Genomic DNA, 26,031 nt, shown 5'->3' with positions numbered 1-26,031 from the left:
AGGCCCAGCCGTTAGCTACTAACTTCCACGAGCTGGTTTGGATCGTGAAAAAGGGTAAAAATAGACGACCAGGAGCGACACCTTAGGATTGGTTGGGAGTTGATTCTGTTTTGCATGGGTTGAAGATTTGTGTGGGGAAATAATCGGTGTGATTTATCGTTTTCTAATTGATAATGACATCAAAACGTAACGAATCAATTGAAAGCCTGTCGTAAAAACCAAATAATTATATTTCAATCTGACGTACACTGGAGTGAGAATTTAATTAGTTAATTCCAGTCATCCACATTTGTATCCGTAACAATGTCGTTATTATCTGTGGGGAGATCCTCATTGGATACTTTGGAAGGGATTCTCTGTTTCTTCTTCTTCATTTTTTTCTCCTCCTGTTTCTTCAGGAGTTTATTCATCTCCTCCACTGGCATGTCGAGGTCACTGTCATGATCGAAATCATTCTGCTTTCTCTTGTTCCTCTTCAGGGTGGGCACGTTGAAGTTCTCGTCATTTTGAGTCAACATCTTGAGGTTTTGGGACTGGTGCAGGGTGTACCAGGATTCGTAGAACTTTGACAGAGGAGTCCCCTTGTTTTTTATTGTATTCTCCCAATTTTTTATTGCCTGCATGTCGCTCAGGTCGACGATTATCTTGTTTCTCTCATTCTCTATGAATTGGCGATTCTCCTGAATTTTATCGAGTAGGTGCTTTATTTTTTTGCAGAAATTGGCGACTTTGCATTTCTTCAGGAAAGACTTCAGCTGGAAAATTAGGTTGGGAAGAAAAGTTTTTTCAGTTACTTCCTATTAATTTGTTTGGGAAAGTATGGAATCCATTTTTTTATCCATTCATTTGATATTTACCTGGATGATACAGAAGACATACATATCGGGAAAGCTTATCGTGTGGCTGTCCTTTGCTGCACACTCTAGGATCAGTTGATGGATATTATCAATTACACTATTTTTGAATCCATTCTCTTGCAACTGGGCTTTTGACATTCTCAATAAACACAGAAATGATATCGGTTTCATTGTCACTGATCTGTGTTTCTTGTTGAAATCATAGGACGTCAATACCTGCAATAGTAAAATCGATTACGTTATTCTGATAGAATCGTAACCATCGCAATTACAATTAATTAGTTGCCGATGAATCCTCACCTCTAGTAAATACGGTAGAACTGGAATAAATACACCGGTGTCCTTAGAGATGTTAATTAACATTTGACAGCAGTGAAATCTTAGTGGATAGAATTGGGCAGTTGGAATTAATGTTATTGTACCATTGATTATCTGTACCAATGGGTACAGGAGGGATTTCAGCATTGATTGACTGCTGCACGAAGTGACTAATTCACACCAGAATCTGAGGGAGTTGATGTACTGCCAGTTGTAAACCGCTTGAAAATTTTCCTAGGGGAATACATTGGTAGGAATTATTTTTCCGGGTATCAGTTGATTATGATTCATTATTCAATTGGTGGGTACAATCGATCTGATTCAAGAGGACATTACCTTCTTCTTCAACGTAACAGCATTCCTCAGATGTATTGCGAGTTGGCGAACGTACAAAAATGCATGGGTGTAGGCTAGATTATGATCGAGTAGATAAATCTCAGCTAACGAGTGTCTCATGAAGTTTATACTTGCTGATGTACTTTCTGATACGAATTTTGAATTTTCAACGTATTTCATGTACATCGTCTGCAAATTCAAATCCAAATTTATATCACCACGGATTTATCATTTATTATTGCAAAGAGTAAATTAAATATTTATTACTTTCATTAGAGTCTCGCGAGTCGCGTCATTCCTGTTAATGGCAATTTGCAAAATACTCAAGAAAGCGACAACTCTGACGGTCTCCTCTCCGGATGACCAGAATTTCATCAATATTTTCATCAGAGGTTTACTCAATGATGAAAATGACTGGGTGTAGGGTACCATCTGGTGCAGGTGCTTCAACAGCACCGTAAGAATATCCGATGACGTAACATTCTGCAGAATCTAAAACCGAACGTTCATAAAATTGAATTTAGACTCGACCCAGAATACAAAACGTCAAAACAATTCACCAGCGCGAAGCAAACAACAACAAGTCAATTTAGTTAATATATTTTCGCTTTTCACACGGTAAAATTCATCATCATTATTTCATTTCTATTGAATTAATTTTTCATTGTTAAAGCTCACCCTGAGTAAATCGGATAAATATGACTTGAGGGTTCCTTTAATCTTGGAGAATCTCTTGGACTTGTGGGCCTCGAATTTTGATTTAGTGATCTTCAGGAATTTCTTGAAGGCATTGGGCAGATGGAGAATGCAAAGTTGAACGACTCCATTAAATACAGAACTTCCTTCGACTTTGTATCGAATACTTTTGGGACCGTCTGGGTCTGCTACTGTCAAAAGGGCAGCGTGAAATGCCTCGACAATATTTTTTATCGTTCTCGATGACTTGTCCCGCTGGATCGCCTCTTGCCAGGTTTTCAATAATTTCAGAGTGACTTTAACCGGTCCACCTGATGATTTTTCCTCCGCTGCTTCCTCTGGCTCGTAATCGTCTTCGTCACTTGCCACTTCAAGGCTCTCGTTTGGTACGTGTACCTTGTCCTCGTCTTCATCGGATTCCTCTTGATCTGACACATCGAAATTCAACAGTTTCTTGTCGTTCTGCTTGAGAAACGCGTAGAACTCTGGATCTGTCTCTTGCAATTTCTGCAGGGACTTCTTGTGGGACTTTGGGTCCAGCTCAGTTTCAGAATCGGAATTCTCGGATTTTACAGCGTCTTGATCGCTTTCGGATTCCTCAGCTGAGAAATCTTGACTGAGGAATTCGTCTGTTGTGACTTCACTCAAGTCTTTCTTTACTTTCTTCGCTTTTTTCAACACCTTCTGGGCCTTTTTTGGCTTCAGCGATTTTTTCAATTTCATTGTGAAATTATAACAATTACTGGAACATGAATAATTAATTAGTTGAGAAGAATTCGTTATAAATTATCCGCCCATCCCATTTTATTTACTATCAATTACGGTTTCATGATTTATTTTTTGAGGTTTAACCTCACTCTTTCGGATTATTCCCTCCAACGTGGAGAATAAATAATGAAGATTATTTTAAAAATTGGAAATAATTTTGTCAACGTACCTCAATGTTCACACAATTATTCTTGAGATTCCCAATTTTTTTTTGTACGTGTTTAATGATTTTCACTCAAGCACTTTGACAACACGTGGGGAGTGCATAAACACACAAATGCACATCGGCACATAAAAAATTCAGAGGATATTTTTGGGATCTACCTTGCCGGTAATATATATACCCGCGTATTTGCAACGTCCTTGAATCATTCGACCGATAATACACGATAAAAATAGACACATCTCTCGACCATAAATAAAGCGCAAACAAAAAAAAATTAAACAACTCAATCACATGTAAAATCGCAACTTTATCAATTGTCGTTTTGTTTTGAAATTTCAATCGATGATCCCGTCAATTTCCCAATAATCCGTTCGATATCAACCGCGAAGAATGGAATTTAATCATATTATTGATTATTAGACCGATAACTGAATAATAATTTTAATTTTATGTCGTAAACTCTTCAAACCAAATAAAAATCCACTCCATAAAACTTTCTTGAGAAATTGACAGGTGCGATAATGATAATTGTTCATTGGAGATTGATAAAAATATCCGCTGTATGAATAATTAGCATTAGATTCATTCGTTGATTGTGCGTGAACTCACGTGCGCCAAATGATTATGTAATTGTGTAATTAATGCATGCGATGCAGTTGAACAGTTAAAAGACAGTGAGTTGTAGGGCAGATGGTTGTGATGAAGTTTTTTCATTCCGATCTCGTCTCTTTATATTGTTTTTTATTCTCTTTTTGTTGTTTCTTATCGTAACGCCACCACAGGGAGACTCAGTGGCAGCGTTGGCGCGTATGTACGCACTTCTTAATCGACATTAACGAACTTAGTATTGAGTAGTCATGAATAATACACGGCAAAAATCAGTTGGATACTTTCAACAATTAAGACATGCCGGCAAATTGTGGTATATTGTTAATCCGTATGAGTCGAGTTTTGAATTTGTTGAACAAGTGCCTGATTATCAGACCGAGGTAATTACATTTTTTTAGCGAGTTCAATTTTTTAAATTAAATTAATCATAGTTATTACATGAAGACTAATTGACAGTTTAAAAATTTCGAATATTCACGAATTTCTAATTAAAATTCATTTCTTCATTGAGAAATAAATTATTTAAATTCAAACAATCAATTGGTGTAATTGGTCTTCTTGTCGAGTAGCAATTAAAATTGCAAAGTAAATCGCACAGTGAAATTGCAAGAGTACATTTTTTTAGGTCTGGCCCTCGTTTTTTGTACTGATTATTCTCGAGCAGATAATTCTTCTATCAAAAAAACGGAGTAATTTTCGATTAAATGATCACATTACGTCGCTCTCCAACTGGATTATACCAGAGTCTGGACGGTAAGCTTAGGTAATTCTATATCAATCCCGCATCCTCGTGAAACTCTACATCCACGTGAAGAAAACATTTTGTATTTCTCTTGCAGGATATTTTTTCGCGGGGCCGAGTACTTTCTATATATCAAGATTTATGAGAACTTTCGGATAGAGATTTTGCCATGGAATTCCTTGTGGACGTGGTATTTTACAGCTCTAGGGGTGGATTTTTGCTATTATTGGGTTCATCGAGCTAATCATGGTGAATAGTTTGTCTTTAAAAGTTCTTCCTGGAATTTCATAAATTTTTTTCTTCTCAATCGAATTGCATAGTGGAGATTTTAAGAGGATTCTGAAGGGAAATAGAGTTATCAGAGTGATAAAAATGAATTTTAATTTATTCAGAAATTCACTTCTTGTGGGCTCAGCATCAAGTTCATCACAGCAGTGAGGAATTCAATCTTGTGGTTGGACTGCGGCAATCTGTCTTGCAACAGTGGTGCAGCTTCGTGAGTGAACAACAACTCATGTTACACGTTATCAATACCTCCAAATGTTATTCAATCACCGGATTCGATGAAAAAAAAACTTTCATAAGGGAGGAAGAAGAGGCATTATTATTATCTTGTTTTACAGATGTTCTACTTACCCATGGCTGTCTTCATACCACCGTCCCACTTCATAGCCCATCACCAATTCAATCTTATCTATCAATTATGGATTCATACAACTGTAATCGATGACCTCGGGCCTCTCGAGCTCGTTTTCAATACTCCCAAGCATCATCGGGTGCATCATGGTATTTTTATTGTTGTCTAAGAAATTTTGTTTTGTTTTGGCTTTCTCTCTCGACGGGTTGAGGATATTTGTTGAATTGCCAAGACGCATTTAGCTGGCAGTTTTCTGGGGTACATTGAACTAGAGAATACTCCACAAAAAAAGAACCTGTCAGGGGGAAGATGAATTGTTTCTCAGAATTATCAAAATATCGACAATTGTAGATTGTATTGATCTACAATCTCTTAATTAGTTTGATTTGATTTGACTGATTGATTTTTTCCTCTAGGATGCAATTTGTATTGTCTCGACAAAAATTACGGAGGTGTTCTTATAATCTGGGATCGTCTATTTGGCACATTTACTGTGGAAAAAAAGAAGGATGAAATAATCTACGGCCTCGTAGTCAGTCCTCGAACATTTAATCCTCTTTATCTTCAGACATTCTATACAAAATCAATGTTCGTTAAGAGCTTGAAGATGAGGAATCTTGGCAATAAATTGGCGGGAATCTGGAAAGGACCGAGTTGGTTTCCAGGTGCTCCGAGACTTGGCCTTGATGAGTACAAAGTTAATGTGACCTCAAGAATAAAATATGATCGTCAGGTATCCCTGTGGCTCAGGATTTATATTCTTCTTCATTTTATCGTCGTTTTCTACGTGCATTGTCAGATTTATGGTGACAAACAAGTGAGTGATTCTCGATTAAAGAAAAGGGAAATATTTATGGTAGTCATTGAGGATTGTCTTTTAGGACTGCAATATATTCAACCAAAGTACATTAATCATGAATAATATATTGGCACTGACGAGCATCGGTTTATTGTTCGACAAGTACAAATATGCAGAGCTTATTGAGCTCTCAAGGTGCATCATTCAGTTGATCATCAACAGGGATGACTTCAATGAGACCAAAGTACCATTCAAAGTCTTTGTTATTGTCTACCTTTTGTCCTGCGGCGTCTGGATCATCAGGATAATTAGGGACTGTCGAATGAAGAAATTGTCTGAGAGAGTTTAGGATTCGGTGGAATTATTTGAGAATCGGAGGATTAGGTATGCACGCAGCTTTCACATCACGTATCGTCGATTTTTCTTTGGTTTGTTTGTATTCACATTATGTAGATGTCGAGTGTCTTGTGGGCCTTGGACTTATTTCTTAATTGAATTTCAGATATAAGGAAAGATGGAATGGAGCAGCCGTACAATCCAAGAATTCTAATCCACGTGGCGTGATTATTGGGGCTTGAGTATTGATTCAGTGATGTAATAATTTCTTAAGCTGTTGATAAATTTTGATTTACAGTGGAATCCCGTTATAATCAATTTCTTTTTTCGCGTTTATCTCGATTTCCCCACTCTACTACCTCCGCGCAAAATAAAGTCGAAAAATTAATATCTCTCGTTCTCGAATTTGCTAACTGAATAAATTCAGTTTACGATCGTAGCGAGTGATATTAAGTAAATATGATGGGAGAACTGATGTCATTGGTTTTAAATAACATTGGACTGTTTTTAATTGTATAATACTTTAATTCACTTAGTTGTTAAGATAAAAATGAGTATGTTTCCATTGTTTTCTCACCACTTTCTCCGGATTTTTTTTTCATTAAAAAGGCATATCAAGATTGAAATTGTTTTACAAAAACGATGCCACGATAGGGTTTAAGTACAGCACTGTTACTTCACGTATAGTACAAAGTGAACGTATATCTTTGAATTGCTTCGTTATTGATTAATTAAAATATCCAATATACAAATTGCAACGTAATGCGTGTAAAAAGTCTAAAACAGTCAAGCAAAAGATTGATTAATTTTTTTTTGTGGCTTTCCGTCGTCTTTTTTTCTAGAACATCGATATTCTCGAAGTAAATTATTATGAAGAATACCTGAATGGATGCAGTTTATAGAGTTATCAGTTGCACTCGCATCCTTAGCACATTTACTCAACAATTTTAGTCAATTATTATTCTTTTTTATCATGTCCCGTATTTCTTCAAGCATTAAATTTTTCTCTCGTGATTTGTCGTCTCGTAACGAGTCTCGACCATTTTGAAATTAATAACGGTACAATAAAATCCTATTTGTTTCACAAATGCACAAGCCCCGCAAATACCATCGTCTCGGGATAATTTTCCACGAGCTTCCACACATGTAAAGCTTCACATTATATCATAGTTTTTCATGATCGCCTCGAAACTCGGCTGTTTCCCCTGAAACACAAAATTTCTGGTATACATCTTGAAATATATTACTTGTCTAGCTTTTCGAGTGATTTAAGTGACTCGTTATGAAAAATAAACTTACCCATCTATTTTTACGCATCAGTCGTGGTCGGAAATGTAGTCTTTCCATTTTTGGTGATTTTTACGTCAAATGAATCTTCACTTCTCATTTGAAAGCTTCCGCTTCCCTCGGTTGCGCTTGGATCGTGCTCAGGGTGCTCGAGCACCGGCATCTCAAGTGAATCGGATGATATCCTCCTGGTATTACAGAACTGTTCCACAGACGATCCCGATTCCTTCACATCCCTAACATTATTCAACGAATCTGAATAACTAAGGGATGGGAAATCGACTGTAGTCTTCATCTCTAGAGAATCTGAGCTCCTGCACATGAGGTTGTCCTTTTTCTCTGCATCACCCTCGAGCTCTAGAGAGTCTGTGCTAGTCTCCATAACATTCCCCTCTTTTACCTTTGTGGTATCTTCCACCTCTGGGGGAAGTGTTAAAGCTCCCTCGATCTTTTCCGCTTCGATTTGAGAAATATCCTCAGTTGTGTCGTCCTGTCGATCGAATTTCTCAACATTAGCTTGAGCAATTCTGATGATCTCATCAATCTCCATTATTCTTTTCTCATAGTCATCGGATCCGGAAGTGCTTGGATTGAAGGAACCCGTGGCACTGCTCTCCGTTGGTTTCGGCTTTGGAAGATTTTCCAATCTGTAACGATTCTCAGGGCTCTCGTGTTCCAGAAGATCCTCCTCTTCCTTCGCTCTGAGTTCAATCATGTGAGCGTCACGACAAGCTCTCTCGAGCCCCTCGAAGTCCTTCAGGGACGAGACTGAGACGTCATCACCGTGACCCGAGCGACTTGTAATGTATCTCCTTGGAAGACTTCCGTTATTAACAGAATCTTGAGAGCCACAAGCGAACTTCTTTCCCAGTTCCCCCTGAACAGCGCTCTCAAGGTTCTCAAACTCCTGGAGGGAGCTCATGGAGATGTTATCGTGCTCAATCGATTTGGAGAATGTTTTCCTACCGGCTAGTACGTCGTATTCAGCTCCGAGGCTACCCTTCATACTTCCACTGGAACCCAGTGAACCTTTGTGACTTCCTAAACTTCCAAATCGACTGCTACCAGCCTCGAAATCAGTGATTTCCTCCTCTTTTATGTCTTCGAGGGGACCTCTGTCGTACTCCACTTCGTATCCCCTCGGATCAGCCGCGAATTGCATCTCCATCCACTTCTTGTTATCCTGCTCTTCGTCAGAATAGGATTGCGAGTATTGATCGTCATTGGAAGCCTGTGGAGGACTCTCTTCTGACTCAAAATCAAATAGCTCATTATTCCGTGACACTTGGGAACCTGCCTCATCCTTATCAGTGTCCGTTATCAGGTTTTCCACGTCACGATCAAATTTCTTTATCGTTGCCATTGGTTTGGTACTAATAGATATACTCTTTCCTTCGGCGTCGAACTCCTCGGCCTCTCTCCCCACCTCTTCAATGACAATAAAGTCGTCGATGATGTCTGGTTTATCTACTAGCTCGAAGGAATCGGAATCCGGCGAATGTCTGTCTTGTTTCTCACGTTCTATAACTGTTTCCACGGACATCCCGGAGGTCGACGATGTCGACATGCTTGCCTGTTGAAGGACTGAGCGTTTCGTCAGGAGGAGAGCCTCGACCTCGTCTGCTGCACTTAACGAACTCATTTTTAATTCAGACGAATCGATATCGTCGCCGGTTGATTGTGCCTCGATCGATTTCAAGCGGATTTCAGGTGAGGATGAACCGATTTCGGCTTTTCCACTGATCTGCTCGGAAATGGCATCCAGAGTTGAGGTTCTCAAGTCGTCGTCTTCGCTGATTAGAATGCTGGAAGTAACTTTGGTATCCTCTGTCGAGCCAAGAGGTTCTGGAATCGATGAAGAGTCCTGGTCTTCTGATATCTGTTGTTGGAATATCATCTCGGATGATCGTTTCATCTTGCAGGGTAGGTCTTCGCTCGTTTTATCGAACGAATCGTCAAGTGGAATTTCACTTTCTTCTGAATCAGATCCTTTTGGCTCTTCGTCGAGAAGTAGTTCTAAATTCTCACCGATCTTCCCCTCGTCGATCTCGGATTCAGAAGCAACTAGGGTATCGGTTAATTCACTTGTGCTGTCGATACTCCCAAGGTGTCCTGAACTCAGAGAATTCAGGGATTTCATCGATTCTCTGGAGCTCAGTGTAGAGACAGCGCTGTGGTATTCCTGGGACGTTGGACGCGATCTGGAGGAATGATCGATTGACATCATGGCAGTTTCGTATTCTGATGCTGTGCCTGAGGGAATTCCAGCGGCTGATTGCAGGGCCTCAATGTCCGAGGAACTTGGTCTACTCCCCGAGCCGATTTCGTAATCGCATGATTGATAATTACTGCTTTCACCAGAACTCGATTCAGCTTCACTTGCAGAGTGTCCTTTCTTGGATATCCTCATAGGTTTTTGTCGACGACGTGGTGCAGGCTGTGGTGGGACTGACAAAGAGGAAATATCATCTTTGTTCTCGATATCTGAGCCCGACCTGGAAGCGGCAATCGGATGGGATTCCTCTAAAGACTCAGCGTCTTTATAAATTGACACCTTGACCGCAGAGTCCGATTTATCTCCGGTTATCTCACTAGATTTATCCGACTCATCTTTGTCCACGGACTTCTTCTCAGGTGATTCCTGCTCGGGCTGCGTATCCTGTCTTCTCGGTTTAGCCACTGGTGATCCAGCGGAAACAGTCTCCGGATCAGTCACTTGCTCAACAGAGGGTGCTTTATACAGGAATGGAAGATCGTTTGGAATCGATTCTGGTTCCAGTTTGAATTGGAATTCCGATGGCGAATCTTTAATTTGAAACACTGTCTCGCTATTTTCACTTAATTCCTCTATCAAGTCCTGTTTCGCTGCTTCGAGTGACTCCTTCACTTCGGCAATCTCTTTGCTGACAACCTGATCGAGGACAGTTATGGCGTATCTAGCACTGAGATCGACGTTTGGATCCTTCTTACGTTTGAAGGGGCTAGAGTCACTTGATCCAGTGTGGCCTTGTTTATCTCTCGAATCGGCGGACTTTTCTGGATGACGTTTAGAGTCGTCAGTCGAGGGTTTCTTCGTCGCCAACGACTCCTTCAGACCTTTCAGGGCAACTTCCATCTTCATCTCTTCATGTCTCTTCGTCTTCTGTTCTTTTTTCTCCTTCACTTCACTTGTATCGATATCCTTCTCCTCGACTTCACTCTTTTCTTTCAATTTGACATCATCTCCGGTGGTTGTTTCCTTCGTGGACGATTCAGCCACAGCACCTGTTATTTCCAACGATTCTACAACTTCAGATACGTCAAGGGGCTTTTCCTCGAAATCCAAGGCCTTCTGAATTTTTTTCATTGTGTCTTCTTGGTCTTCGACAAATTCAAACTCTCCATCGCTCTCAGACGTTCTACGAGGTGTCAATGGTGGCTTGTCATCGGACGGAGTTTTTAATTCGTACTCCCGTTGGAGGGTGTCAACGAGTTCCTGACAGCTGATTTCCAGTGTGTTTTCCACCAGTTCCTGATCGATTTCTATCTCACTGGGTGGGTCAACAAAAATTCTTGCTCGTGAACCATCAATTACCGAATCAATTGTACTGACATCCTCTGAAGAACGAGTAACAGATCCCTCGATCGATGATGTCAAGCTGTGTTGCTTGATCATGCTCGTCTGGTATTCCTCAAGCTCTTTATCGAACGCCTGGGATGGCTGAAGAGTCTCTGAGACCTCGATTTTTTCGTCTCCAATGAGCCAATCAGTCGGTTTGATTTCCAATTCTGCGACTTTTACCTTCGGAGAAATGATCGATGGGATTATACTCTTATCGATTATCCCCGTGTCCAATTTCGTGACCTTCTCTGGTGTTTTTTCGGTTTTTTCGGGCTCCATAGACGAGAATCCACCGTCTTCACTCTCTACAAGATCGGTTCCACCTTTCGGAAGAATTGAAGAGCTCAAGCTGCGCTCATGTACCATGGAAGACTCCGAGACAGTGCTAGGGGAGAAGGTCAAGTCACGATCCTGTCCGATCTTGTCCAGGGACTCCATTTCCGGGCTCTTGTGGAGTTTCCCAAAATCCAAGTCCTTGAGATATTTGTCGTTGAGGGACAGATCTTCCTCGTCGGAGCGATAGTGTCGCGGTTCGTCAAGCTCCATGGATGATATATCGATCGAGTCTTGTCGTGTTGGATAATCATTATCTGGTTCGAGGATTTCAAGAACTCTGGCACCTGTGCTTTCGTACGCCTCAAATCGCATAGGGGTGACTTCTTCCTTTGGTTCCTCGTAGTATTCTTCAGCGACTTTTACTTCCGTAGGTAATTCAATGAATGTGTCCACCCCTCCGTCTGGTTTCTCAGATTCCAAGGATTCCTCCAGTTCTATTTGATCGGACATGCTGCTGGGACTCATGGTAATGTCTCGATCCATCATTTTTGCTTGTGATGACGATGAGGCAAGGCTGCCATCTCTATCGTGGGGTGTGGATTCTTCATCTTTCGTGAAATCATCGCTGTAACTCAAACTCCCACGAGTCGAGTCCTTCTCTGGGAGGTCCTCTTTCCGTTTCATCATGTGTTCGAATTTTTTTGTCAAATCGTCAGCGAGCTGCTCGTCGAAATCGTCGGGTTCGACGGAATATCGCTCTTCCTGGTGTTTTATCTCGTCCATCGTTAGCTTCAAACCATCCGAACTCTCCGATCGCTTCACGATCTCCTCCTCGATCTGCTGAACCAGGTCCTCAGCGATATTCCTCGCCTCGTATTCCTGTGCAACTCTCAACTGATGGTCCTCAAGAGTCTCCGGACTATCGTCAGTCCTTGAAGTGTCTTCGGTTGTGTCTCTCGAGGGGTACATCTGGGTATCGAAGTGACGGGAAACTTCTTCACGAGACTCCTCTCGAATAACTGCGGCCTTCAATTCATCCTCAAGACTCATACCCAAATCAGAGGCATCGATTTCCTTTTCCTCTTTGGAGAGGGACTCGTCCTTTTCAATTTTAATAGCTGTATCAATCTCGTGCTCCTTGAATGTCTTCGATTCGGCTTTCTCAATGAGAATTCCCTCGTCATCCTCAAGAGATTTAATCCGTTGTTCGTCTTTGATTGATGTAGTGATTTGAGAAGCCAATGCATCGATCACTTGCTTTCCCTCAGCAATAGTAACAGAAATTTCCTGACTTAATCTCTTATCGGATTTCTCCTTCTTGCTCGTTTTGTCCTCTAGAGTTTCCTCCGGTGTTTCAGTTTTCGTTGTCGACTCCTTTAATTTCTCTTTTAATTCCTGTGCCTTTTCCTCGTGTTTCACTATTTTCTCATCACCTCGGGATATCTCTGAGGAGACGACTTCCTTCTTTTCGAGTTTCGTCGATTCCCTGTGGTCCACTGTCGAGGTAACGGAGGTAACGGATGTATCTGGCTCCTTCATCATACCGATATCCTCGAAGGCTTTGAAGGCCTCTCTTGGGTCAGTGAACATTTTTGTTATCGTCTGGGACTGTGTCTTCGTTTCGGACGTATGCTTCTGGTAATGTTGAGACACTTTCTCAGTGATTTTTGTCTCTGTCACTGTCGATGTTGCCTCGGATATGCGTTTCGGAATTTTTGACTCTTTCGTTTTTTCGAAATCATTCTCCTTTTTCTCAGAGTCTTTTGGTTTCTTGTCTTTTTCCACTTTAGTTGAAGGAATTGGAATCTTCGACACAGATTTTTCCGACAAATTGGAAGATTCTCGTTTTATCGATGGAACGTCCTCTTTCGGTGAGGGAACTGGTATTTTTGATACCGATTTCTCAGACAAATTGGAAGATTCTCGTCTCAATGCTGGAATATCTTCTTTAGCCTCAATCACTTCTTTCTTCGGCTCAAATTTCGCCATCGCTTCAGGTTTTATCTTTCTAGGAATCATCGATGGGGCCTTGACTTCGGGGGCTTCGGACTCACTCTTTTTCCTTGGGATTGGCGTGATATCCTTTGAACCCCGGGGCTCTACCTCTTGATGAGTCAATTTGGACTCGGCAGATATGAACTCTTGGCAAATTTCTCGCTCTTTCTCTAAAGCAAACTCTTTTACCTCACTCTTCATTTCTCCGAGCAATTTTTCCTCTTTCACCTTATCAGGAGTGTCTTCTCTACTTGTGCCTTCAACTTTTAGCTCTGAGATACTCCTGAGCTCTTGACCACTGAAATTGGATTCTGAAGATATAAATTCTTTCGTAATCTCTCGAGCCTGAACATCCGACTTCAGTTCCATGAATTTATCTTCAACAACAGATTCTTTTTGTACCGGAATTTCCATTTTTGGTGCTTTTGGTTCATCAATTTTATCTACTTTAAATTCTTCTATATTTTTTTGTGTTGGTGGTGTTGAAGGTTGATCCTTCGATACTTTCAATGCATCGATTATTTGCGGAGCTTTTGGCTCGACAATTATTTTCTTCTCAATTACAGTTTCCTTCGCCACCGGAATATCGACTTTCTCCCCAATAATTTTTGGTTCCTCAACAGTATCACGTTTCACATCAACTTGCTCAGAATCTAATGATATAGGATCAATGGAACTCTTTCGTCTCTCCTTGAATGACTCCTTGGAGTCTTGAGAAAGTATTTTAGAAAGCGGTCTGGAGCCAGTTACTGCCTCTTTTTGTATGACCTCCTCGAAGTAATGAGCCTTCTCAGCAACCGTACACTCAGATATATCGGGGATATTGAGATCCTCAAGTGTCTCAGATCTCTCTGGAATAGTGGGAGCCTCCTCCTCAGATACTATACTCTGCAGATATTCACTGTCACTCTCATTGACAGTTAACTGCGAAGCCCTTGATACCTCGGACTCGGATCTCTGGTAACTATCACGCTTTCTCGTGATATCCTCCCAGAATCTACGTTTCTCCGAGTATGTCTGCTTCTCAAGCTCTGGTGAAATATCTCCTTGAGTATTTACGTTATTGGGATAACTAGCATCTACTGATTCTAGGGGACAAGCCACTTTTTGTGCAAGGGAATCGTGGATAGTTGCGGCATCTAGAACAACCAAGAAATTATACTCGTGTTATCTTTGTTTATTAGAATCTTGTTATCTCATTATTTCTCTTTAATCTCTCGTAATGCGATACATTGAGTTACAATAGAACTGCTCATCAAGGTTGTTTCATTAGTTTTCAGATTATTTATTTGATTTAATTTGTACAATTAACCACCATTGAGTCGAATCTATTGTTATTTGAAAATTCATTCTAGTAAGCCTTTCGAGTCAATACGAATCACACAAGATATTTATCATTATTCGTGTTTAAAGTTGCCAAATCTTAATCGTGGACGAATTAATCAAGGTTTTTGTTATTTAATATCCCATTGGGTTGTCAATGACAATGTTGAGGACGGCATTTCTTTCTGCAATTAACATCAAAAGAATCATGTTTCAATAAAACATTGAAGTGATTCCATCGAACAACGTACATTCAGCTAAATTATGCTCCCTGATGATCGACTATTATACTATATTTTCAATGTTAATAATGTTGATTGCTTCAATTGATTCAATACCGTCAAATTGATGTGATGTTTGTGAGCCAACAAAGATGTAGTGACAATTTGACAAATAACGAGTGACAGGGCATGCAAATTTTTTGTTACATACAAACATTCACACTTAGGCAAACGAACAAATGGTGCAAAAAGAAAGTCACAAAATTCCAGATAAAAATTGATCTGAGTAAGTAGAAATGTTAACATAGCGAGTTTCATCGGCGTTACAACGTGAACCATTGAAAAAACTCAGTAATTAGGCGATAACTAGTCGATGTCTTCGATATCAGTGTGACTATCACTAATACCGTCTTCGTACTGATCGGGAACAGTGAGTGCATTGTCAGTTTTGTTGAGATTCTTCATGAATATTTGCGAAGCAGCTAGTAGATCAAAGTCCATGAGGTCCCGTTGGGCACAGGCGCCGGCAATTTCAGGTTCATCATCCGAGACATCGACGTTCTCGGAGTCTGTGTCAGGTCCCTGGGGATAAAGCTCGATTTTTCCACGCTCACGGGGCTCATCCCCTTCGTCAAAGGACATTTGATTTCTCACTTCTACTGAGAACGGGCCGTCTCCCTCTTTCGTTGTGATGGTGCCACCACCGAATTCCCTGAGGATGTCTATCTGGGGTGCTGTAATGAGAATCGGCTCGTCAGTCTCTCCCTCGTCGTTTGACATATCCTCCACATCTGTTTCCCCCTGGGGCACCTGATCGGGAATGTTCAGGCCTTTGCCATCAGGTTTTGGGTCGTCGAAGTATATCTCGTCGACGTCAGTCAGGTTTTCACCAAAACTACTTCTTCTGTCGCTCACTGGGGATCCCCCGCCCATACCGTTCCAGTGGGAATCCCCGGGCTCTCCCTCAGCCGTCTCGAGAGTTACTTCGATCACTGGTGGCGGTATTTCACCATTAAGTGCTCTCGATGATGGGCTCTGGTTTCGAATTTTTGTCTTCACTACTGACAACTCGTCCTCCGAGTCGGTGTCTGAGAAGTGCAGGGAGACGTTACTCATCATTGCATTGAGACGTCTTCGTGCACCTCGTGATTTTCGTTTTGGTTTAGCACCAGTTGCACTGCCATCTCTTTTTGGTGATAGGGATTCCGGTGAGAGCGAGTGCTTTTTATCTTCGGATGTGGATGATCCAATTTTACAGTTTATCTGACAGACTTTGCTGAGCGAAGTCGGGTCGCTATGGTCACACGACATTATTCGAGCTATTGATGCTACTTATATTTTGATAAAGTTTGATAAAGCACTCTAGTCTGACTGTAATAGTTGGACAAAAATAATTCAAAATAAATGACCTGAAACGGAAAATTGGAAATATATATTTTCAATTTTCGAATCTTGTGGGTCTTTGACACTCGCGTTTTAGTGCTTTTTATTTTTCAATTATAGCTGTTGCTGCTGCGATGGCTCGCTTTAGACTAACTCCCGTACAACGAGCGTTAAGTGAGGACAGGGGTTGTCGATGTTACCTTTGTTAATTGAATTTAGGAAGCCAGGTTGGAGCTATATGCTATTATCGGATTGACTTTTTTTTTCGTTGAATTGCCATGAGATGGATTTAAGTAAAGATCGTTATTACGAGAATTTCCTGTTGTAATGACTGTGGCATTACGTAATCGTTTTTTTTTTCATTTCTAACTATTCATTTTGGTAAATTGAATTTTGGTAGTTTTTTTTGCACCATTTAATGTTCGATTTAGGCGGTTAATTGATTGTGCATGGGAATCGGTGGATTAGGAAATTCGTTGGCAAGATTATGACAATTTTTACGTACCTGTCTGTTCTTTTAGTAACAAATCAGTTATGAGTTTGTCTTTTGGTGATGTGGGTTTTGGTATGTCACGTTTTTCCCCGTAGTCCCTCATGTAAGTAGATTTGTACATATCCATTTTGCTAATGAGGTTGGAATCTAGTTCTATGGATCAAAGTAAATGAAATAAATTCATGCATCGAATGAGAAATCATAGGACCTAATTAATGGTGGTTGCGTGTTATCATCTACCTTTGAGCTTTGAGGTTGATTCGGATTTTGATACGGTGTCCGGCAAAACTATATTCAATACGCAGATTGGTTGTTGGGCTGGCTCTCCTTTGGCAACTTTTGGATCTCTCATGAACATCATTCGGGCGACGGGATCGAGGAGTGGATCCCGGACTTTAACGTGGAAGGACAGTCTATTTTGACGGAATGCCCTGAATGTAAATTTAAGTTGTTGGCCGGATTTAGTAACAGGTACGAGATTACCGCTGAACTCAATGTAGAGGTCTTTGCCATCCAATGCCTGAAATATCATTTTCCCTCAGACAAATGGACAAAAGCACTTTTAAAAGTGTCAACTCACTTCGACATCTCGACTCTTTACTATTTCTAAGAATTCCTCCTGTCTCTCCAATGTATGCATCGTTTCTTTCCCATCAGTCATGCAGAGAATGCGAAGTGTCGCTTCAAGAAGATCCATCCGCTTCGTGTAGATGATGAAGCTAATGATAGACAAAACGGATAAAATATTTGTTGACTAATCGGATTCAATTCGGTACTCACTTGGTTATGAATGGCACGAAGAGTGACTCCTTGTACAACTCAGTTGCCATTTTTGGCACTTCACTGATATTTCTGCAGTCCATCAACCAGAATCTGGCAGAGACAGTTGTTGTGAAGGAGACTTTATCGCTGGAAAATGCAAGAGGAGTGGAGCCAGTAACATCTTCCCACTGGGCCTCACTGGTACCTCCAGCGATGCTGCAAAGCAATCGAAGAGTTGGTGTTTCACCGGACTGATACTGATTGATCATTCCCTTGTTGGCAGCCTGAGGCACTGGTATCGTAAGGGTTATTGGTTTGTGGAATTTTCGACGTCGTGGCTCGATGGTGATGACCGGTGATACTGCTACACAATTGCCGAGGAGTTTAGCAGTGAGTTCAGCTGGTATCACGTGGGCCTGGAGACCCACTTTGATCTTCTTCGTTAGGGCACCCGGTGGAAATACAGCCTGAACATTGTTGGCTACACTTGACATCAATATTGCACCGTCAGCACCGATCACATGCACTTCCTGCTTTATTCGAGTTATTATCGCGAAATATTGGGGAAATTCAGTGGTGATTATTCTTGTTATTCTGCCGGTGTATAGCGCACTCATTTGCGTATCGTGGGGTGTGTTGAATAATGTATCATCATTCTCATGGGAGTTGTCGTGCTCTTTCCACGTCTCGCCATTTTCACTCCGGAGGATTATTATCTCGCGGTCTTTTCCGGTTACTGAAGCGAAATGGGGAACGTCGATGAGGACTGGCCTGAAATTTTCACGTTGCATTTCATTTGATAATCTCAAATACTCGATAATCTCAACGTTTGATAAAATTCTAAAACGTATTGACTGATTTTACCCCAAAAAAGAGGCGCCCACTGGCCCCATTTCAATTATTCGGGTGGCGAGAGCTTCTCCTTCCATCAGAGCTGGAGGATTGGCTACTTTGCTTGGCTTGACGAGTCTGCAAGTAACCCTGATCGGCATTGTAGCTCTTCGCGGTGGTATTATAATTCTTATTCCACTATGTCGACAGCCTTTCATCGTTCCACCGCGTGCGTCCACCAAGAAACTCACCAAGAAACTAAATCACAAATTAATATTGTTAGCTCCTCAGTTACTCTGAATTCATCGGGGGATTTGGGTACTTACGATCTAAAATGAAGTCTTCTGGAACAATTTAATGGAAAAACTTGTTAAAAAATTTTCTCGACTTCGTTATTTATCATTGAATTGAGAGGATTATTTTTTCAATAGGAGGATGATGTTAATTACCCTAGATTGATTCCATCGGTGGAATCAAAGTTTTCAGCAAGGCAATAATTGTGGCTCTGCGTAAATTCCTGTTGCTCTTCTTTCGAGACTGAAAGACAGATGTTAAATCACTTCATCAATTACCAATGGCATGGCAATGAGAATAATTACCTTGTCGGTGTACGGGATCGTCTCGCGTGACATCGATCGGCAGTGAATCATCCCGAAGGTTCTTCATTAAGTCGACGGTTAGATAGCGATAAGGCTGCTCGTTGGTCAATCCATCTGAACCTTTTGGACATAACACAATGATGTTGCATGATTCAAGGGAAATTGGAATTGTTTCCTTGTTTCTTGGATCAATCAAATGGAATTAATTACCTCCTTCGTCATCCGAATCCGACATAAAACTCGTTTCTTGGAGACTCTCTGGTGCAATAACTTTGTACTTCTCCTCCCAGGTTTTATTATCTGGGGTCTCGCTGTCGTGAGGAAGGCCTTTTAACACTTCCATCACGGAAATGTACCCTAGTTTTTGAGCTATGTTGAGGGCAGTCAAGCCGTCCTGGAAAAAATATATCCATCGGATTGTTTCATATGCGTAATTGGCGCTTCAAGTAAACTATTGAAACTATTAACTTACACTTGTTCGGGCATTGTGAGAGGCATCACCCTCCAGCAATGCTGTAACGACATGAGCATGACCCTGTTGTGCAGCTTGATGCAGCGGAGTATAATTCTGACTTGTTCTAACATCAATTTGAGCGTTGTGCTTGAGTAAAAATCTGATCATGGATAAATTTCCAAAGTGGGCGGCAACGTGAATGGGACGATAGCCAGATTCGGTTTCACTCTCGACATTAGCACCATTTTTAACTAGAATCGAAGCAACACGGATGGAGTCCTCTTGTGCACAGAGGTGGAGGGCTGTCAGGCCGTTCTTGGATTTGTGATTTGGATCTGCACCGTGCTCGATCAAGAGATTTGTCATGTCGTAGTGGCCCTTCTGGGCACTCAACTGCAGAGGTGTAAAGCCAGCTTTTGACTGGGCATTTGGATCTGCACCGTGCTCTAGCAAAGTTGAGGCGATATCCATTTGATTTTTTCGAGCTGCTATGTGCAGAGGGGTGTGCCCGTTCTTCGAGGGCAGGTGGGGTGACGCACCCTTCTCCAGAATCATCGTCGCCACGTTGGGGTGGTCGTAATGGCAAGCCAAGTGCAACGGTGTTATGTCATTCTGAATTTCATTATAAAATAAATGAAATTCACATCAAGACTTGCTGGTGGTTTTGAGAAATGGAATTATCATTTTTTCTTTTTGACTCACCTTTCCTTGGGTATCGAGCTTGCTATCTCTCTGCAGTAATATTTTTGCAACATTCATATTTCCATATTTAGCAGCAATATGAAGGGGGGTGTAACCATTTTTAGTCACTGCCTTAACCGATGCCTGATTATCAACCAGAATTGCTGCAACCTGTTCAATACAATTTACATAATTAACTCACCATGCCCTCCGTATTCATTAACATTCAAAGCGCACTTCAGTCAAGTGTTGTTAGAATAAACAAAACCCGAGAAACATTGAAATTAATCACGAGTAATTACCATCAGATTGAATATGAATAAGTGCTTACCTCATTTATAAAACATAAACCAATAAGTAAAAATAATATAACGAATAGTGAAGATCGTGTTTATTCTCTCTCATTCATCGAAATAAAAATGAATACATAAAATAAATAATAACGTAACATGGTAAATGATAAATTAAAATTGTTCATTCTTCATATCATGTACTCCTGATGACGGGTCCAAAACAGGTACAGGGTATTCTGGGTGTTAATGTAGTCGGCGATTCTCGATAATTCATTGTACATTACCTCCTCCTGGCCCTCTTTAGAGGCAATGTGCAGGGCTGTGTACATGTCCTTTGTCGTTGTGTCCACTGATGCGCCGTGTTGGAGGAGTAACATGACAATGTCAACGTTACCGAGACGAGAGGCTATGTGAAGAGGAGTCTGTTCCTCCTGCGATCAATTAAATTCAATTTGATTTTAATTTTCTATCTTTCATTGTCTAATGATGAAAAATGGACAATTCGAATCGAGCGTAAAAATTTATAAGAGAGCCATTCCATTCTTTTTCATGTAAATAATTATTTCGAGTGCGGAAAATTTGAATTAGCGAGTGAAATGAATTTTCATTCTTGATGGAAATTTATTTACATTTATTCATTGAATGAATGAGCTTACCCTAGCCCTTGCATCGACTTTGGCTCCGTTCCTCAGTAAAATTCTGATGATATCCGTTTGATTTGCCCTCGCTGCTAGATGAAGTGGCGTTTCACCACGTACTGTCGGTACATCGGGATTGGCTTCATGCTGAAGCAGGTATATAACGATATTCATGCAGCCCATGAAGCTCGCAACGTGCAGAGGAGTCAGCCCAGACTGAAAACATAATTAATTTCATACTGCTGTCATCAATCATCAATATCATCAAAATTTCTGGGCATCATTTCAAATGATTCTACGTTCAATTAGGATTTAATCGACGTTTAATAAAGCTGGCCGAATAAATCAACATCAAAAGAAAATCTACAGTGGAATAATTTGAAGCCATTACCTCGGTTGTCGACTCAATCGATGCTCCATGTTTCAGGAGTAGTTCCACTACTTTAATTCGATTTTTTTTACACGCTATGTGAAGGGGTGTGAATCCGTTGAGGGCACGTGCGTTGGGATCGGCCTTTCGATCGAGCAAAAGTTTGGCAACTCGCACGTGTCCACAGTGAGCAGCAACGTGGAGAGATGTCAAATAGTCTATTGTCACTTCGTCGACTGGTGCACGATGGTACAGAAGTACACGAGCAGCATCAACATGATCTCCCTGGGATGCCATGTGCAGGGGTGCAAGACCATTCTGAAGTTCAAAATTCTTCCATCACTTGTCTCATCACAAAAAAAAACATTCATCACCTCCTGGATTTTACCTTCGTTCTTGCGCTAATTGGTGCTGAATTCTCTAATAATGTCGATACAACTTCTTCATGACCGGATCTCGCTGCACAATGAAGTGGCGTAAGTCCATCCCGTGTTTTAGCATCGATCATCGCTGAATTTTCCAGCAGTAACTTGACCATATTGTTCTTGCCCCACTTAGCTGCAACGTGCAGGGGACTGATGTTGTGCTGTGGAGTTATGTGTGAATGAAAAGTTTGTAGTCATTTTGAATTTGCGATAAGAATTCGTACTTTTGCCAAGTAGTTCACATCGGCACCTCGTTTTATCAGAAGTCGCCCTATTTCCTCGTTACCGTAATGAGCCGCGATGTGAAGGGGTGTAAAACCACTTTTCGATGTTACGTCGGGCTTGTGGTCGTTCTGATAACAATTATTAAAACTTCGTAATTCCAAAAATTCAGAACAAATGGGACAATTGTTTTACCTGAAGTAACAAATCAGCTGCTTTGCAGTCGTCTTTTTTAGCGGCAATGTGAAGAGCTGGGAGTCTCACCTTCCCTTTCGAGTCGTTTTCCAAAAGGACACTGACGACCTTATCGTGGCCCTGCTGCATTGCCACGGCCAAAGGCGTAAATCCATCCTGATATGATAAATATTAATCGTCTCTATTGCACTAAAACTTCAAGTGAATATTTTGAAATTCACTTCAGGGACACAAATATTGAATTGGAGCTGAGGTGCCCTTCGGGGCGAGTCGATCGATAGTAAGACATTTTGGATGAAAGTATCTTACTATTTGTGGAGAAATGAGGATTTGGGGTGAAAGAGTCTTGGATTGATCGAGAGAATTGGATATAGATAAGTACCAGGATTTAACCGTTGAATTATTCACGGTTAATGATAAATCTATAATGGGTAGAATTACCTCGGTCGCCAGGCTCTGATTGGCTCCATTCGAGAGTAACATTTTAACAACGTGATCGTGATTCTCTTGGGCTGCCATGTACAGGGGTGTGAAGCCATTTTGGGATTGAATGTTAACTGCTGCACCGTATTGTATTAGAATATTTACTATTTCTGATTGCCCAGCTGTTGACAATATCAAATTATTATAATTCACATCTTGATGAATAATAAGACAATGTCTCGAATATTCAATGAAACATCTAAAATCACTTCAAATGAAATAAATTTAGAGATGATGGGAAAAGTTTATTACCTAATGATGCAATGTGCAATGCAGTATTCCCTTTTTTGGTGGCAGCATCGACTTTAGCACCCCTTTTTAATAATTCAGTGACAATTTCTACATGTCCATCTTTAGATGATAAATGCAAGGCATTTAATCCATTCTAGAAATTAATAATTGAATTATTAAACGAAAGGACTTTTACCCGGGATTAATTACTCACCGAATTAGCGGTATTGATGTCGAGACTTTTGTCGAGATATTCGATAACTTTTTCCAAATTACCGGAGCGAGCAGCCCTGAGGAATGCCGTCGTATCATCGGTCTGCGGGGAAATACAATTCGCCATAAAATAAATGAAAAGTGCAGTAAAAGATCTCTGTAAACCCTCGGGACAAATCGATACCAGGCAGAATAAATTTCTCCGACAATTAAACCGCCAAGACGTTATAAAAAGTCGATTAATTATTATCCGAGGGTTACGTATTTGACCGCGTGTCCCTGAGATCCTCACTCAATTGATTTTACATTCCTTCGGCTCTAGTTACTCTATCATGCTGCCAATTGTAAATAAATTTAAACAAAAACTTGACAAAAATTTCCAAAGTATTCATTCCACGATTGTTCATATCGAAATTACACCGGAGACTATTAAAACCGTTACGCCCTTATTAATAATTGACGCTAAATGCATCCGCCCCTTTCATCCCAACTCTATTGTTCCCTTCACACATGACCCATGGAGCAAGTGTCACCTTCGGCTATATGCACTACCTTTGACATTTTTTATTCATCTGTCTGACTCATTTTACGCATTGGACTAGACAAATGTCTACAATGTTAAAAAAATAGCCTCAAATGAATTTGTTTATTAATCAACTAGTCAATGAATAAATACGATGAATAAAAAATCAGGTAAATCATTGAAAAGAAAAAATTACCTGACTTGTACCGTCCGTAACCATTGCGCCGCACCAGGGGGTGTGCAACCACCCGGCGAAAAAAAATTGATAAATCCCTTTGCTCGCTGTCAATAAAATCCACTGTATGATCACTCACTGATTTTTATCACATAAAGTTAAAACGAATTTAACGTGGTGTCATTGATGTACGCGAGGACCGGCTAAACGCCGATAGCCGAGGCCGTGAGGAGCCGCCCCGTGGCTCTGTCTTACCTCTGGAGAAGGGGATGAAATAGTCTCGGGGGTAGAGCGCAGAATCGGGGAGGATTTCACCGTTCGATTACCCCTGAACGACGATTTTATCGTAATTACCCGTTAGTTGCCGATTCTCGTTGCAATTGAGAATTTTTTGACACTTTTTTTTATCGGGAAAAATTGGGAAAATTACGGAAAATTTTTGGATAGGGTGAAGGGAAGGCGCGACGGCGACTGCGTTGAAAGTTACCCTCGATCAATAAAATACACCCCCTCGTTGGTTTCACGTACGTTCAGTGTTTCACGGTCTCGTGGGGTGCGGGGGTGTAGGGGGTGCGAGGGTGTAGGGGGTGCAGGAGGTGGTGTCAGGTGGAAGGGGTGGACGGGGAGGGTTGGGATTGCATGGAGGGGAATCGAACCGGGAATATTTGCACGAGGATTTCCGTATTAGGAGGCTGTCTGACCTTGTTCTATTCTCCTCGTGTTCAATTCTGTTGTTCTGTCTGGAATTGTTTTCGGGGGCGAAGGGGGGCACAGAGGGTTTATTTGTCTCGTATCCGCACCCTCTCGGAGGGGGGAGGGAGTTTTATTGCCCCGAGTTCGCGATATCTGGTGCCTGGTGGGGATTTTTTTTTTTTTTGGAGTTATCACCCCTCGACCTTACGGCAATTCCAATTTCGATCGATTCCACGGTGATGAGGTTTTCAAGGGATTGTTCTAGGAGAAAGGGCGCAAAAGTCCTTTAGACTTTGTTTTTTTTTTTCGGGTAGAATAAATGAAATACAATAATGTCGGGAGAAATTAATATTGATGATATGGAAATAGTCTTCCAACGTAGTGACTCGTAAAAAAAGGGCGTCGTTAAAATTTTTCATACGAGTGCCCCAGGGGGACAGTAAATTCTCTTTTTCCCTTCGTGTCTGGGTTCATTATGAGAACAATTCACATGTGAAGGATAACATCGGAGAGTTGGAATAAATGAGATTGACTGGTGGATTGTTGTGAATTTTATTCGCATTATGAAGGGATGGATTGAGAGCGATTCATTGAACTGATGGGAGATGACAAATTTGAAAGAGAGGATAATCGATTGGGTGTCACAGATTTATTACGGAAATAGCCACGAGCTTAGAACTGGGGGGCTGCCATTGCCAATAATAAACTTGCACCTCGTGTTGAGGTCTTTCTAACTGACTGGTCCATCGGCTGATGTGTCTCACCACAAGATATTTTTCTCAACAATTTATTTTAAAAATATTTCACCCCCTTCGGAGTCGGTCTGATAACAATCCCAATTGATTCAATAGTTACATTTCTCGTGGAATTGATTAAACTCAGGAATTTTCCCTCAAAAAATTCCCTGACGTGATATAACATTAATAATTAGTGATATTACGTAATTAGTGGTGACGTAATGTGATTGATAACACACTGATAATGTAACTCAATAGATTTTTGATTATTTAAACTGTTAGGCTTTCGTTTGGAGGTCTGAAAGTCGGAGTTTTTGGCTCTTGAAATAGTCTTTATCAGCTGTTTGATCAGGCAATTAGTGTTGATATGATTTTTCGATAATTACCTCGAGTCTTATGATCGGTGGATAGTCACTCTCTGTCATCATTCGAAATTATACTGTAAACTATTTAATATTAACTTTCTTATGTATACGTATATAATGTTTTGTCTGCTGCAACACTGCAGACGCTAACTCCGCGATATTTATTTTTAGAATTACTTATTCATTTTATGGCGGAAGCTTAACCCACTAAGAGATTTTCATTGGATACTTCCATTCAATTCGCGGGAATTTTTTTGCAAATTATGGGGTGCTGTGAAAGTTTTTAATCACAGATTGT

General features: G+C 40.8%; 4 protein-coding genes across 8 annotated transcripts; 1 reads left to right on the top strand and 3 right to left on the bottom strand.

Moving 5' to 3' along the window:
- Positions 1 to 212: 212 nt before the first annotated feature.
- Positions 213 to 3,321, bottom strand: Noc2 (Nucleolar complex protein 2). The gene is made up of 7 exons (XM_011302644.1): positions 3,145 to 3,321; positions 2,190 to 2,949; positions 1,779 to 2,003; positions 1,512 to 1,700; positions 1,158 to 1,409; positions 858 to 1,073; positions 213 to 755 (listed from the first exon to the last, which is right to left on the bottom strand). Exons 2-7 carry the CDS (start codon positions 2,928 to 2,930, stop codon positions 270 to 272), a joined length of 2,109 nt encoding a protein of 702 aa, XP_011300946.1. The 5' UTR covers positions 2,931 to 2,949; positions 3,145 to 3,321; the 3' UTR covers positions 213 to 269.
- Positions 3,322 to 3,584: 263 nt separating this feature from the next.
- On the top strand, positions 3,585 to 6,567 carry LOC105265238 (alkylglycerol monooxygenase). 3 transcript variants are annotated; one of them, XR_892060.1, is made up of 8 exons: positions 3,585 to 4,130; positions 4,376 to 4,503; positions 4,590 to 4,741; positions 4,885 to 4,988; positions 5,116 to 5,278; positions 5,546 to 5,946; positions 6,011 to 6,356; positions 6,431 to 6,567. XR_892060.1 is itself a non-coding variant. In XM_011302638.1 (8 exons), exons 1-7 carry the CDS (start codon positions 3,999 to 4,001, stop codon positions 6,275 to 6,277), a joined length of 1,347 nt encoding a protein of 448 aa, XP_011300940.1. In that variant the 5' UTR covers positions 3,585 to 3,998; the 3' UTR covers positions 6,278 to 6,312; positions 6,431 to 6,567. The 3 variants fall into 3 exon arrangements, 1 of the variants encoding a protein (XP_011300940.1); XM_011302638.1 differs by having other exon boundaries at positions 6,011 to 6,312; XR_892061.1 differs by having other exon boundaries at positions 4,039 to 4,130; positions 4,376 to 4,513.
- On the bottom strand, positions 6,430 to 25,995 carry LOC105265240 (ankyrin-3). 3 transcript variants are annotated; one of them, XM_011302643.1, is made up of 23 exons: positions 25,755 to 25,995; positions 23,242 to 23,343; positions 23,049 to 23,181; positions 22,755 to 22,918; positions 22,314 to 22,469; positions 22,121 to 22,249; positions 21,860 to 22,057; positions 21,493 to 21,789; positions 21,120 to 21,317; positions 20,748 to 20,894; positions 20,192 to 20,341; positions 19,508 to 20,101; positions 19,246 to 19,429; positions 19,036 to 19,155; positions 18,886 to 18,973; positions 18,763 to 18,780; positions 18,470 to 18,694; positions 17,624 to 18,376; positions 17,424 to 17,562; positions 17,084 to 17,363; positions 16,856 to 16,996; positions 7,564 to 14,562; positions 6,430 to 7,469 (listed from the first exon to the last, which is right to left on the bottom strand). In XM_011302643.1, exons 1-22 carry the CDS (start codon positions 25,794 to 25,796, stop codon positions 7,574 to 7,576), a joined length of 11,247 nt encoding a protein of 3,748 aa, XP_011300945.1. In that variant the 5' UTR covers positions 25,797 to 25,995; the 3' UTR covers positions 6,430 to 7,469; positions 7,564 to 7,573. The 3 variants fall into 3 exon arrangements, with proteins under 3 accessions (XP_011300945.1, XP_011300943.1, XP_011300944.1); XM_011302641.1 differs by lacking the exons at positions 16,856 to 16,996; positions 20,748 to 20,894; positions 21,120 to 21,317; ... (6 more) ...; positions 23,242 to 23,343; positions 25,755 to 25,995 and having other exon boundaries at positions 20,192 to 20,313; XM_011302642.1 differs by lacking the exons at positions 6,430 to 7,469; positions 7,564 to 14,562; positions 16,856 to 16,996; ... (9 more) ...; positions 20,192 to 20,341; positions 25,755 to 25,995 and adding an exon at positions 23,960 to 24,221 and having other exon boundaries at positions 20,547 to 20,894.
- On the bottom strand, positions 14,594 to 16,492 carry LOC105265239 (uncharacterized). The gene has a single exon (XM_011302640.1). The coding sequence runs from the start codon at positions 16,276 to 16,278 to the stop codon at positions 15,334 to 15,336; it is 945 nt and encodes a 314-aa protein (XP_011300942.1). The 5' UTR covers positions 16,279 to 16,492; the 3' UTR covers positions 14,594 to 15,333.
- Positions 25,996 to 26,031: the final 36 nt, after the last annotated feature.

The sequence above is a fragment of the Fopius arisanus genome, unplaced genomic scaffold, assembly GCF_000806365.1.
Source record: "Fopius arisanus strain USDA-PBARC FA_bdor unplaced genomic scaffold, ASM80636v1 scaffold00028, whole genome shotgun sequence".
In the NCBI taxonomy this organism is placed as follows: domain Eukaryota; kingdom Metazoa; phylum Arthropoda; class Insecta; order Hymenoptera; family Braconidae; genus Fopius; species Fopius arisanus.
Note: the sequence above shows the minus strand (reverse complement) of the source record. Positions and strands in the feature narration are given on the sequence as shown.